We start from the raw sequence: 13,093 nt of genomic DNA, 5'->3' as shown, positions 1-13,093 counted from the left end.
AACTTGTGTCTGTGCTGACACAAACTGAGCCTTCGTCTTTAGCAAAACACACGCTCGCACTTTATATTTCACACAAACAGACAGATATACGGCCTTGGTTTGTGGCTGTTTTTGAATTTTAAATAGCATTGATAAACATTTAATGATAAATTTATATTATCATCCACAAACTGCTAAACAAAGAGAAAATCATCCAGACAAACGAAGGACTGAGCTGAAGAATCACTATTTGAATATGTGTACTTAGAAATAGTCACGTGAGCTAAGCAAACACGGTCACTTTCCACATGTCCGGTTCTTAAACATGATCGACTGTCTCTGCACGTCTGTGCAGCAGTGTGCACATGAAGAAGCGGTTTGACTTATGGTCATATTAACCAAACTAATTTCAAAGTTTTGGAGATCAGCTCTTCATGTACATGTGTGCACCTGAGAGATGAAGACAAAACTTCGGTCACAAACACTGGCAGGTCCTGGACCAGCAGGCTGCTCACTTCTCAATATGTAGATCGGTGGCAGGAGGAAGTCTGCAGCGTGTTTTCAGTCTCCAGCAGCTCTGATGTGAACTGACATGCTGTTAGCTCCATAATGAAAACCACATCCCACCACATCTTTAATAATTCATCTGTAATGGTTTTATTCAATTACCCACGCTGCAGAGTGACTGTCGACCACAGAAAGTCTACTAACTGGAAGTAATCCTGATGTTGGACTCAGGCAGACGTCTGAACGGCACCTTTTGATTTATACATGAGCGTGTTTACATGTGCACCAGTGATGTTCAGGACTGTTGTGGGTTTAGATCCTGGGACTCCTCAGTAACTGTGTCCTGTACCTGTAACCTGAACCTGAAAACCAAGTCTCAACTCTGAGACCACAAAAAAATCCCAACAGGGATGAAACTGAAACTGCACAAAGACACATTAATTCAAGACACAACGGGAAAAAGCAAAAATTCTACGAGCACACACGAACAAGATATGTGTGTGTGTGTGTGTTTCTATGTGTGTGTGTGTGTTTCTATGTGTGTGTGTGTGTGTTTCTATGTGTGTGTGTGTGTGTTTCTATGTGTGTGTGTGTGTGTGTGTGTGTGTTTCTATGTGTGTGTGTTTGTGTGTGTGTGTGTGTGTGTGTGTGTTTGTGTGTGTGTGTTTCTCTGTGTGTTTGTTTCTGTGTGTGTGTTTGTGTGTGTTTGTTTCTGTGTGTGTGTGTGTGTGTGTGTAAAGCCTATTGGCAAACAGGGAGGCTGAAACAGTCAAATCAGGTAATCAGCGAGTGCAGCCATGTGGCAAGAAAGGAGATGGTGTGCACACACACACAAACACACACACGATTATCATCTGTCTTTATCTGATTTATGAAAAACTCACTCTGTGTTTTAGTTTCCATGTTTCTGCCTCTTTCTTGCCCTCGGTTATAAATAACACTCATCTCAACCAGGTTCTAGTTTTTATTTTCTCCCTCCTACTCTTCTGTTCCCGGTCTGGAATCCAGTTCTGGAATGATGCCAAGGAGTTCCCAGACCTGACCCACCCCACATTTGGTTTTTGCGATAATGACTTTGTAGGATGGTTTTTATCCTACAAAGGGGAGGGGGCTCAGACTGGTCCAGGACTCTTTGATTGTTTCTCTGATTATTGTCTCTCTCTTATGTTGTCACCATTCTCTCCAGGAATTCGGGACACGACCTTTCATTATGTTGTTTGTTGAGATGTAATTATTCTTCATGTTGCGTCTATTAAGCTTCATTTCCTGCTGCTCAGGCTTTAAGACACAATCTGGATGATCTGTGTGTGTGTGGTGGGGGTTGAGAGATGGTGCGGGTTAAAGGAATAATTGGCCTCCTCCTCAGCAATGACATCCAGCTGTATCGCCGTGGTAACCTTGTTAATATGTGTGTGTGGGGGTAGAGAGGTGCTTGTCATCTCACAATGAAACACTTGTAATAATAAGGCTTCATTTGTCCCTATAAACACTGTGTGTGTGAATAAATCTGCTCTCATGCTGCAACACACTCAAACGTCGCTCTGCGTAAACGAGCAGATTAAAGACGATCGGAGGCTGAAATGACTTCTTCTCAGTCTGTGTATGTGTGTGTGTGTGTGTGTGTGTGTGTGTGTGTGTGTGTGTGTGTGTGTGTGTGTGTTACACAGCGACACAGAGTCTGATCAGATAACCTGACAGTAAGAGCACGTTAAAGGCTGTAAATCAGAGCTCATAACATTTATTTATGATCCACAAAATGATATTTGTAACGCAGAGGAGAAAAGAGGATAAAGGGATGATATTCAGAGAAAGAGATAGAGGAGACACAAAAACAACACATTTTAGAGGAAAGAAAGAGGGAAGAGAAAATGGACAAAGGAGAGAAACAAGACTGAGGAACAAAAAGAAAAGAATTGAATAAGAAACTGGAGGAAATCAAATTAGGGATGAAAAAAGAAAAGAAGAAGAATGTGGAAAGAAAGAAAATTAGACGAGTAAAGAAAAAATGTAGGAGAGAAGAAGAAATGAAAGAACAGTGAAGAGATGGATGATGGAAAGGGAAAAGGAGGAGTGCAGTGGGTGGAGGACCGAGGGGGCGGGGTTAATTGAAAACGGCCTGAAGAAGTTTGTAATGAAAAGCAGCAGATTAATGAGAGAGTGTTTAATTAAGATAAAGACTGAAGGAAGCATCGTCCTGCCGACGCCTGATTACACACACACACAGACACACACGTGCACACACGTACACACACATTCACACACAAACACACACAGACACACACACACACGTACACACACACACACACACACATACACACACAGACAAACACAGTGTGTTAAAACAGTGTGTGTGTGTGTGTGTGTGTGTGTGTGTGTGTGTGTGTGTGTGTGTGTGTGTGTGTGTGTGTGTGTGTGTGTGTGTGTGTGTGTGTGTGTCTGTGTGTCAGTGTGCGCGCTCTGTGAGGTGTAACTGAGCTCCGATAAGAATTAGCACAGTTTATTACAGTCATGTCAACAACCACAACCACACACATACACACACACACACACACAGTGTGTTTCCATCCCCGTTTCAGTCGGTGGAAACGTCACATGAGGGGTTTTAACATATCACCCCCTAACCTTAATCCCTGCCATGTAAGTATGTGTACAGCACAGTGGAATTCCTGGTGTAGTTGCTGTGTGGAGCGTAGTTTAGTGTAAAGTGACTTCATCAGATCTGTGTGGAGCGAACATTTACATTTACATTTAGTCATTTATCAGTCGCTTTTATCCAAAGCGACTTACAAGTGAGGAACAAGGCAAGGAAACAAAATCTAAGTCAAGGAGAAAAAACATCAAAGCAAAGTGCTATCAAAAAAGTGTTTCTGTTTCAAGAGATGTGAGAATGAAAGAGTAGAAAAGTTTTTTTTTTTTTTTTAAGTGCAAAGGAAGATGCAGAAGAGTTCTGTTTTCAGCAGTTTTTTAAAGCAAACACAGAAAACCTTTATCGGATAGAATCTAGAGCTCAGTCACATTCGGGCCATTTTAGGGAAATGCGGTTCAGTTTACCTAGTTACGTCTGGAGTGAAGTTTGCCCACTGATTCTCAGTATTTTATGTGTGAGCTCCTTTCTACTCCTCTGCAGGAGGTGTTGCTGAAGAGAGCAGCTGACCTGGTGGAGGCGCTTTATGGGATGCCACATAACAACCAGGTAAGGTTTACACCTACAGTACACACCTGACTGGTCAGTTCACGTTTAGCTGGTCTGTCTGAGTAGGTGTTGAGATGTAAAGGTAGAAATATTCCATGAAGCTCAGTGAGCGGTTCAAACCTCCTCCTGCAAGTAGGGGAGGTGGGGGGCTCTTTTTATTCGTCTGTCTCCGACACGCTTCTCAACAGGCGGGTTAATCATCCCAAACACACACAGGTCGGCTGAAATGAAAGTGTAACCTTGAACAGAGAACCGAGGTTGTAAACGAATGTAAATCCAGCATTAGTTACTCTGAGTGTCTGTGTGTGTGTGTGTGTGTGTGTGTGTGTGTGTGTGTGTGTGTGTGTGTGTGTGTGTGTGTTTAAGGTCACATGACGTCTTCGTGTAATTTAACAAACAGGAAACAAACTAATCATGTGTGTTTTAGACAAAGATCTAAAGGCTCAAGTAATGAAGCAACACAATGTAAAAATCACATATAGGGAACGTGACATGATCCATGATCGACACAGTAAGACGAGATAAAAAAGACAGAAATCAGAAATAGATAAAAAACAATGAGAAGAAATTTAGGGATTTAACATGAGGCCAGATTAAGTCAGAATAAAGGAACAGAAATAAACAAAGAGCAGTATTTTATTTGTCCTGTTTTATTTTTAAACATTTCATTTGAATTAAAATGATTTAACTATGCTGCTGCTCCACAGTCTGACGTTTCATCCGACTCTCTGTGTGCAGGAGATCATCCTGAAGCGAGCTGCCGACATCGCTGAGGCTCTTTACAGCGTTCCCAGGAACCACAACCAGATCCCCTCCCTCGGCAACACCGCCTCCCACGGCATGATGGGAGTTAACTCTTTCAGCGGACAGCTGGCTGTCAACGTCTCAGAGACAACGCAAGGTACGTAGAAGTACTATGCTGTACTGCCCTTCCCTGTACTTGTACTACAGTGAATAAGGATGGCTCCAGCAGACGACCTGATCATACAGTTGACCTGTGGACACCGGAACAGCGGGGGGTTAACGAGTACTGAACAAATGAGTACTATTAGGTACCTGGTAGTATTACTCCAGGTGAGCAGCACCTTTCTACAGGATTACTAAAACTCTGTGATCCTTTTCCAGTAGGTTACAGTCGTAACACCAGCAGCGTGTCCCCGCGGGGATACGTCCCAAGCTCCACCCCCCAGCAGAGTAACTATGGCAACACCGTCAGCAACAGCATGAATGGCTACGGAAACACCGGCATGCCAAACCTCGGAGTGGCAACATCACCAGGTTTCCTCAATGGGTCGTCTGCCAACTCCCCCTACGGCAGTAAGTATCAAGGTAAAAACTACCACAACTACTCCTGTTTCCACGAGTCCTGAACCTGACCAAGAACCCTTGTTGTGTTGTGTCCTGTGGAATCACTAACCATTTATTTTTTATTCAGAATTCAGCAGATCAAATAAGAACAATGTAAAACGTAATGGGGGGCGGGGGTTGGGGGGGGTTCTTTAGTTACCAGCACAACCAGGGCTGACTAGTATGTACTGCAGTTAGTTGTTCAGATGTTGTTCATGATTTGATTCCTCAACACGTTGTCAAACGTCTTTTCTCACTTCCAACTGCTGCTGGGTGGTTTTCCTCTCTGACCCCGTACGTGCTTGTTTAAACCCGCATGTTCTTCAGTTGAGTGCCATCTTCAGGTGTTTCCACTGTGATAGACACCAGTTTGTGAACTGGTTTAAACCAGGATCGAGTCCATTCTTGATCAGCAATCAACCCAGCTTTAGTAGCTCAACTGTCAAGAATACACTTAAGTCCCAAAGAAAATGTTACCATGAAGAACAGCAGCTGGCAACTGGTTACACTGGTTTCCTACCTGGTTTGTCTGTGTTTCAGTTGTTCCCTCCAGTCCGACCATGGCCGTGTCGAACTGTAACTCCTCTCATGGAGTTTTCTCCTTCTCTGCTGCCGTGAAACAGAAAAGCGCCTTTGCTCCTGTTGTCCGACCGCCAGCTTCACCCCCACCTCCAAACTGCTCAGCCAACAATACCAATGGGCTGCAAGGTACGACAGCACCTCCTCCACCGCCTCCTCCTTGTGCAGTCCACTATCCGCTTTCCTTCATCCCTCTCACTGCCATCAGCAATAGGCTGAAAATTCACTGAATCACTCGTCCTCCACTTCGTCACCTTGTCATTTATCCTCCCACTACTTCCTCCATCTTCTTCGTCCTCCTCCTCCTCTTCTCGTGTAGTCAGACACTTTCCACACCAGCTTGTCCTCTAGTTAACATCTCACGTTTTAAAATAATAATTTTAAATAATTCTTAATTTACAATCAATTTACAATTTACAGTCTTTATTTTGTTTAAAATGTGTTTAATAGTCAGTATAGAAATAAAGATGTTTCCAATAATAAATGAGGATTAATTGGGGTTTAAATGTAGATTTAGTACATTACTGCCTAGTCTGATCATTTGTATTGTTGCAGATGATTTAAACATTTAGTGTGTTGGTGTAAAACATGTCTACAGACAAACACAATGTGTTCGTTCAGCACATACTCAAGTGTCCAATAATGAATTAATACTTAATAGTTAAATTAATTTCACATAGACATTAAAGACTGAAATTGTCACCACAAATAAAAACAATAAAATCAAAATACAGACAAAAAAACCTAGAAGATGATGAGCACAGTTTTTCCATATTTTGTTAATGTAGAGATCAGAGAAGGCAGAATCTGACTTCACAGTGAAGTGTGAACGTCAGTCTGTGTTTGAGCAGCCGCCTCAGTTTCATCTCTGGTTTCCTGTAAACACCAGTAAATGCAGAACAGATGTCGTGAACATACACAGTCGGAGTGGGTAACCTGAGTACTGTTAGCACTGCATGGAGAGTGACAGGCCGATGCATGTTTTATTCAGTCCAACCCACAGATACAACGTCTAAACACACACAGACACACACTGAGTCGGTGTGATGTCAGTGTTTCTGACAGAGAGGTTTGTTGAGTGTTAAATATTCATGCTGCTCTCCGCCTCCGCACAAAGGCCACACAGTGTTTGTGTGTTTACTGTGTGTGTTTGTGTGTGTGTGTATGCGCATCATCACAGTACATGAAAACAGCACAAACACAGTCTGAATGTCATTAATAAGTGTGAAGAGTCTCACAACTTAACACTTTTAGCCTCAGAATAATAAACATATAACACATCTAAAACTCCAGGGTAACAGGATGATTAAATATTAGCAGAGTTAGGTCAGTGTTGTCAGGTCACTCACATGTGATTTAAACTTTCTCCTCAGACGTCTCATATATTTTCTGTCTGTATTGTGAAAAAGCTCAGTCTTTGCTGCGGTGTTAATAAAACAAGTTAAGAGTCTTTTTACGGGCTTTAACTTAGTGTGTGTGATTAGCTGGTACATTAAACTGGGTCCTGCTACATGCATCTTGTCATTACAGGAAACTTAAGAGGATCATGTGATCTCAGGCTAAACACAGTATTTGTGTGTGGAGGGAGACAGTGAGGTGACAGGGACAGGTGTTTGCAGGTGTTGGTAGTTTTTCGATCTGACCGCTCACTAACATGTTCAGCAGATGGAGCCGGAGATGCTCATCGTCCTTAGAATGATGTCATTCAGTGTGAGTTCAGCTGCACATGTTTGTTCCGACCACTGGCCAGGATACGTTCTTCATCTCAGTGAGGTTTTCCTGTGAAATCAAAAATCTGAGTTTGTCAGATCTTAGGTCTTCAGATCTCTGCTAGTTGTTCTCAGAAAGTCAGTTCTCATTCCTGACTGTAGATTCCTTCTAGTTGTGAATGTGATCATTACCTGTTAGTGAGAAACAACGTCGGATTCATAGAGAATCTCCTAGTTTGCATCTCTACCTTCCTTGTTGCAGGTTTCTGGTTCCTCTTCAACAGACTTATCCAAGGCTGCATTAAGCAATGTGGTTCTGTCTGTGTGTGATGAGTGTAATAGTGGAAAATCAGCTGTGTCTCAGTCTGCTGCAGAATCACAGTGTGTTTATGTGAGACTGTGCTTCTCTTAGAGAGCGGGTTCCTGTCAGAGCTGCAGGTCTCCAGAGACCAGCAGAGACCGACAGAGCCCAACAGCTCGCTCAGCCTCCACGTAACACACAGATACACATGGATACACACTCATATATACACACACACGTATCTCGCACACGTGTCGGACACACTCTCACACAGATACCACTCTTCTGTTTTTAGAAACACTCTGTCACTGTTTGTCTTTCTTCAGAAAGTGTCCTTTTAGAAAAACACATCACTCCCTCCTTCTGTCCTCCCTCCATCCTGTCTTCCTCCCATCCTTCTCTCTGTTGTCATGGTGACCTCTCTCCTCTTTTTAAAATGTTTCACTATCAAGCTGGGAGATACTACAAGTTGTAGTATCACTGGGGGTGGGGTGGGTGAAATGGTCATATCAGTGAGATGGTAGAGATGTGTCTGTGTCAGGTTGGACCAGGTCCAGGACCCGATGCAGCTGATGCTGATGAGTCTGACTGAACTCATTTTAACCTGAACCTTATCTGCAGACCCCCCATGTTCACCATCCATTATGTTGTCATTTTGTATTGTTATTGACATAAATGTCAGAATTGTCTTTCCTATTAGTTGAAACAGATCTATTTATTGAAAGTTAAATAAATATTAATTAAGTTTAAATGTGACTCAAACATTCATCATTTTTATTGTTGTTGTTACAAAAAATCTGCATTACTTCTGTCATGTCTCTGCAGCCATGTCGGGCCTAGTTGTTCCTCCAATGTAAAAACCCTCTCAACCACGACCACCAATCACCTCAGATGAGGGGGGCCTCAGGCAGCAGGTGACCAGTCCGGACACCAGGAGTCCAGATCCTGTCACAGTGAAAAGTAAACTGTTTTCTCTGAGTGGATGGAGCCTCCGCTCTTTAAAAACATTAAAGGACTTTTTGTGCGGCAGATTTCTTCAGGTGCTTTCAGCTCTGTACTAGTCTGGTGTTATACTCATGTTTGGGGGGGTGGGGTCTGTTGGCATAAAAACTGTCACACTTGCCATGTGAAATCAATTCCTCCACCTGTGAACTCTGGTTGACCATCATCTGGATTTGGGGACAGATAAATACCTGATATGAAGACTGTAAAATGTTAAAGGCCCAAAATTATAAAACATTTGAAAACATCAGACTCGTTTAACAAAAACTCCCGACAGGTTTTTGCAGACGAAGCTTCTTCTTCTGGTTCCTTGTTTTTATTAAAAGGAAGGGTTTGTTCAAATTGTTGAATCACATCGTACCATGAGACACAAAATTTAATGTAGTTAAAGCTTCTGTTTCTAGTCGTCATCAAACTAAAAACAGATACTTAACAGCCTGAACAACATTAAACAGTTTCGTAGTTTGGAATCTAAAAAAAATAGAAGCTTCTTGGTTAAAGGGAAAAGGATAAGGAAACTCCAGCTAGAGCATGGAGCATGGCTAGAGGATGGAAGTCATATGTTAGAAACAGCAAGGTAAGAGATAACCTCAGTGTTAGGACAACAGGAAGAAACTAATATTTCAGTTTGGACAGAAGGAAGTTTCTTTTTGGGGAGTAATTATGAATTAAGCTTCCAGACAGCAATCAAAGAGAACAGGATAGCTGGAAAGAGAAAGAAAATTATATTTATTATATATGGAAACAAGAACAATATGACCCACTGACCCTCAAACTTAAACTCTTTATCTGTAAAATTCTATTGAATTCCATTTTATTTGTATAGCACCAATTCAGACGTCATCTCAAGGCTCTTTACAGTGTTTAAGGTTTAAGACCTCACAAAGTATAACTGTATACAGAATTATATAGAAAGCCCAACAACCCCACTGAGCAGCACCAGGAGACAGTAGAGAGGAAAAACTCCCTTTAGAGGAAGAAACCTCCAGCAGAACCAGGCTCAGGGTGGGCGACCATCTGCTTCGACCGGGTGGGGTGAGTGGAAAGAGGAGAGAAACAACAAGCAGGAAAAACAGTGGACAGGTTGGTAGAACCAGTAACTGGACTCTGGAGATATACAGCTCCAAGGAGGAGGATAGAGAGGGAGACAGAGAGGAGGAAACACAACTACAGGAGAGAGAAGACAAAAAGTTAATGACATGAAATGATAGAATTGAATGGATAGAGGAGAAAGAAGAGAGGAGAGGAGCTCAGTGTATCAGTAGAGGTCCCCCAGCAGATTAACCTATAGCAGCAGAACTAAGAGATAGCGGCTGGTTAGTGTAGCGGTAACATCACCACCTCCCATGTGGGAGACTGGCGTTCAATCCCAGCTGTGGCCTACCTCCAGTAGGGGTCCTTAGGCAAGACCTCCTCATGCTTACCCTGCCTACCCTTGTAAGTTGCTTTGGATAAAAGTGTCTGCTAAATGACTAAAATGTAAAGAGATGGTTCAGAGTCACCTGATCCATCTCTAACTATAAGCTTTATAAAAAAGGAAAGTTTTAAGTCTAGTCCTAAATGTGGAGAGGGTGTCTGCCTCCAGAACCTGAACTGGGAGCTGGTTCCCCAGGAGAGGAGCTTGGTAGCTAAAGGCTCTGCCTCCCATTCTACATTTGAAAACTCTAGGAACCACAAGTAAACCTGCAGTCTGAGAACGGAGAGTTCTGCTTGGACAATATGATCTCTCTTGCCAGTTCCAGTCAGCTCTGGCTGCAGCATTTTGGATTAACTGGGGGCTTTTTAAGCATTTATTGGGACATCCTAGGACAAAAGCCAAAAAGTCCTCCAACATTAACGTCCCAACCCTTTTTAACAAAGTTGTCATTTGTTACTGGTCCATTTACATTTAGTCATTTGACGCTTTTATCCAAAGTGACATAGAAGGACAGCACCTGCAAATTCATCCTTGTTAACCGTCTGATGTTCCCTTAGATCAAACAGTAACATATACGTGTTGTTCACTTCTTGTTACCAACAATCTATAATGTTGTATTTCACAGTCTTGTGAATCCAGTCAGGACGACATTTCCTCTGAGACCTGAGTCCAGAGCAGGTCTGAAATCTGAATTTGGGGCCTTTAACAGTTTTATTAAATTCAGCACAAAAACGTCTGACCTCTAACAGCACAGTGCAAACATCAGCTAAGTGAAAAAGAAAAAAAAAAAATCAATGAAAACCATCTTTATCTCTGCCCGCCACCCCCACCCCCACCCAACTATTTAGCCCCTTCCCCACATGTCTGTGCTTCTTTAATTAAACTTTAACTTTTTATGCTTGCACTGTAAAAACAAATTCTGCATCCTGATAGGCTACTGTGACTGTCTGTCTTCTTGTTCAGAGTTGTCTTTTTAATCCTTGACCCCCACCCCCACCTCTTCCCAGTGTTTTCTCTGTGGATTTTGTGATTTTTTGCCGAACTTGTAGCTGAATATTTAAACGTCACTGTGGTTGATCACACCACCCCCCACTTGTCACTGAGCTCACCGAGGCAAACTGTTTTTGTAAGATACAGATTATAAATAGTGTATTTATATCTGAGATTGTTTTTGTATAAATTGATGTCGAGTCATGTCTTCATGGGGGTTTAGAAGTGTGTGTGCGTGTGTGTGTTTATGTGGTGGTGCCACACTGACAAACAAACCATTGTTTTGTATCAGAAACGAAAACTGAACGTTAACGTCTTCACACATTAAGAGCACTGTCAATCAAAGCTGACATGTCCAGTCAGCTGCACACATTTTGGTTTTGGTTGTTTTTAATGTATATCTTATTTAAATGCTTCTGTACTGAGATGATTTTTCCTCACAGAGAATAAAGTAAGCTGATCACTCTGACAGACTCTGATCTTCTCTTTCAAAGTGAAACTAACTCAGTGTGTTGGGCCTAATAAACATTTACCCACCTGTAACATCTGTAGGAAACATCTGCAGTTCTTATGACTTTCATGCTAAATCAAAAGACTCACAGTAAGGAAAAGAACTATATATAATCAAGTGCAAAACAAATCGCTGTAGACCTGAACATGCGACAAATGCAATTAAACGCAACAGTATTAAAAATAAGGTTCTGATAAAACCTGTGAATTTTTTATTCCAGTACATCCTGGACAGCTCACCAGTCCATCACAGGGCAGAAAAACAGAGAGAGCAATTAAGGCACAGAATAAAATCAATACAGAAAACTCACTATATGTACAGAACTCCGAAGGTAGTTCAAAATGGGTCAATAATAATAGTCCAGGGTGAAAGGACAACAGATATATGACATAAATAATGAATTAAAATAATTAATAATTAATAAATAATTATTGTCAATTCCCCTCCCCCTTACAGAGGGGGGAGGAATTGTACAGATTGATGGCCACAGGTAGAAAGGATCTCCTGTGGTTCTCTGTGGAGCGTTTAATGTTAAAAAGTCTCTGGCTGAATGTGCTCCTCTGTCCAACCAACACACTGTGTAATGGGTGGGAGCGATTGTCCAGGATTGAGAGGAGTTTGAACAGCATCCTCCTCTCAGCTACAACATGTAGAGGGTCCAGCTCCACCCCCAGAACAGAGCCAGCCCTCCTGATCAGTTTGTTTAGTCTGTTAGTGTCTGCCACCTTCATGTTGCTGCCCCAGCATACCACAGCATAGAAGATGACACTGGAACCACAGACTCATAAAACATCCGCAGCATGGTGCTGCAGACGTTGAAGGACCTGAGTCTCCTCAGGAAGTACATCCGGCTCTGAGCCTTCCTGTACAGTACTGATGAGTTCTTAGTCCAGTCCAGTTTGTTGTCCAAGTACACTCCCACATATTTGAACTCAGATATGATCTCCACCTCCTCCCCCTGTATAGAGAGAGGGATGACAGGACTCCCAGATTTCCTGAAGTCCATCACCAGCTCCTTTGTTTTACTGATGTTCAGTTAAAGATAGTTGAGTCAACAAAACTGTCCACCACTCCACAGTACTCTGTGACATCTCCACCCTTAATACATCCTACAACTGCAGAGTCATCAGAGAACTTCTGAAGATGACAGGACTCTGAGTTGTACCTGAAGTCTGAGGTATACAGGGTGAAGAGGAATGGAGACAGAACTGTTCCCTGTGGAGCACCTGTGCTACAGATCACAGTGTTAGACACACAGTTGTGCAGGTGGACGTACTGTGAGCGGTTGGTGAGGTAGTTCATGATCCAGGAAATCAGGGGAGTGTTTACCTGTATATGTTTATTTTTTATTTCTGCAGGCTTGATGGTGTTGAATGCACTGGAGAAATCAAATCAATAATGTGTAATTTATATAAAAGTAACTTGTGAATATGAATAAAAGGCAGAATTACTTTAAATGACCATTCATTTCTTTACTGTAAATAAATAAGGAAGCCAGTGTAAAGACCTGAGAACTGGAGTGAAGTCTTATGTCCTGCTCTGACCTGAGACCTGAATG

General features: G+C 42.3%; 1 protein-coding gene across 10 annotated transcripts in view; it reads left to right on the top strand.

Annotated features, from left to right (window-relative positions):
• Window positions 1-8,512, top strand: part of ebf3a (EBF transcription factor 3a) — a 39,818-nt gene extending 31,306 nt beyond the window's left edge. For 4 of the 10 annotated variants that reach the window (XM_026351491.1, XM_026351489.1, XM_026351488.1 and 1 more), the window contains 5 exons: window positions 3,614-3,679; window positions 4,418-4,580; window positions 4,808-4,996; window positions 5,567-5,734; window positions 8,441-8,512. In XM_026351491.1, the coding sequence (XP_026207276.1) occupies window positions 3,614-3,679; window positions 4,418-4,580; window positions 4,808-4,996; window positions 5,567-5,734; window positions 8,441-8,472 (618 nt within the window). In that variant the 3' untranslated portion in view covers window positions 8,473-8,512. Of the gene's footprint in view, window positions 1-3,613; window positions 3,680-4,417; window positions 4,587-4,801; window positions 4,997-5,566; window positions 5,735-8,440 lie in introns of all 10 variants that reach the window. The other 6 variants (XM_026351490.1, XM_033326828.1, XM_033326827.1 and 3 more) reach the window with 4 other exon arrangements.
• The last annotated feature ends 4,581 nt before the right edge of the window (window positions 8,513-13,093 follow it).

Source organism: Anabas testudineus, chromosome 19 (assembly GCF_900324465.2).
Source record: "Anabas testudineus chromosome 19, fAnaTes1.2, whole genome shotgun sequence".
NCBI classification, from domain to species: Eukaryota; Metazoa; Chordata; class Actinopteri; order Anabantiformes; family Anabantidae; genus Anabas; species Anabas testudineus.
The sequence above is the reverse complement of the archived record's forward strand: the minus strand, read 5'-3'. Positions and strand labels throughout refer to the sequence as shown.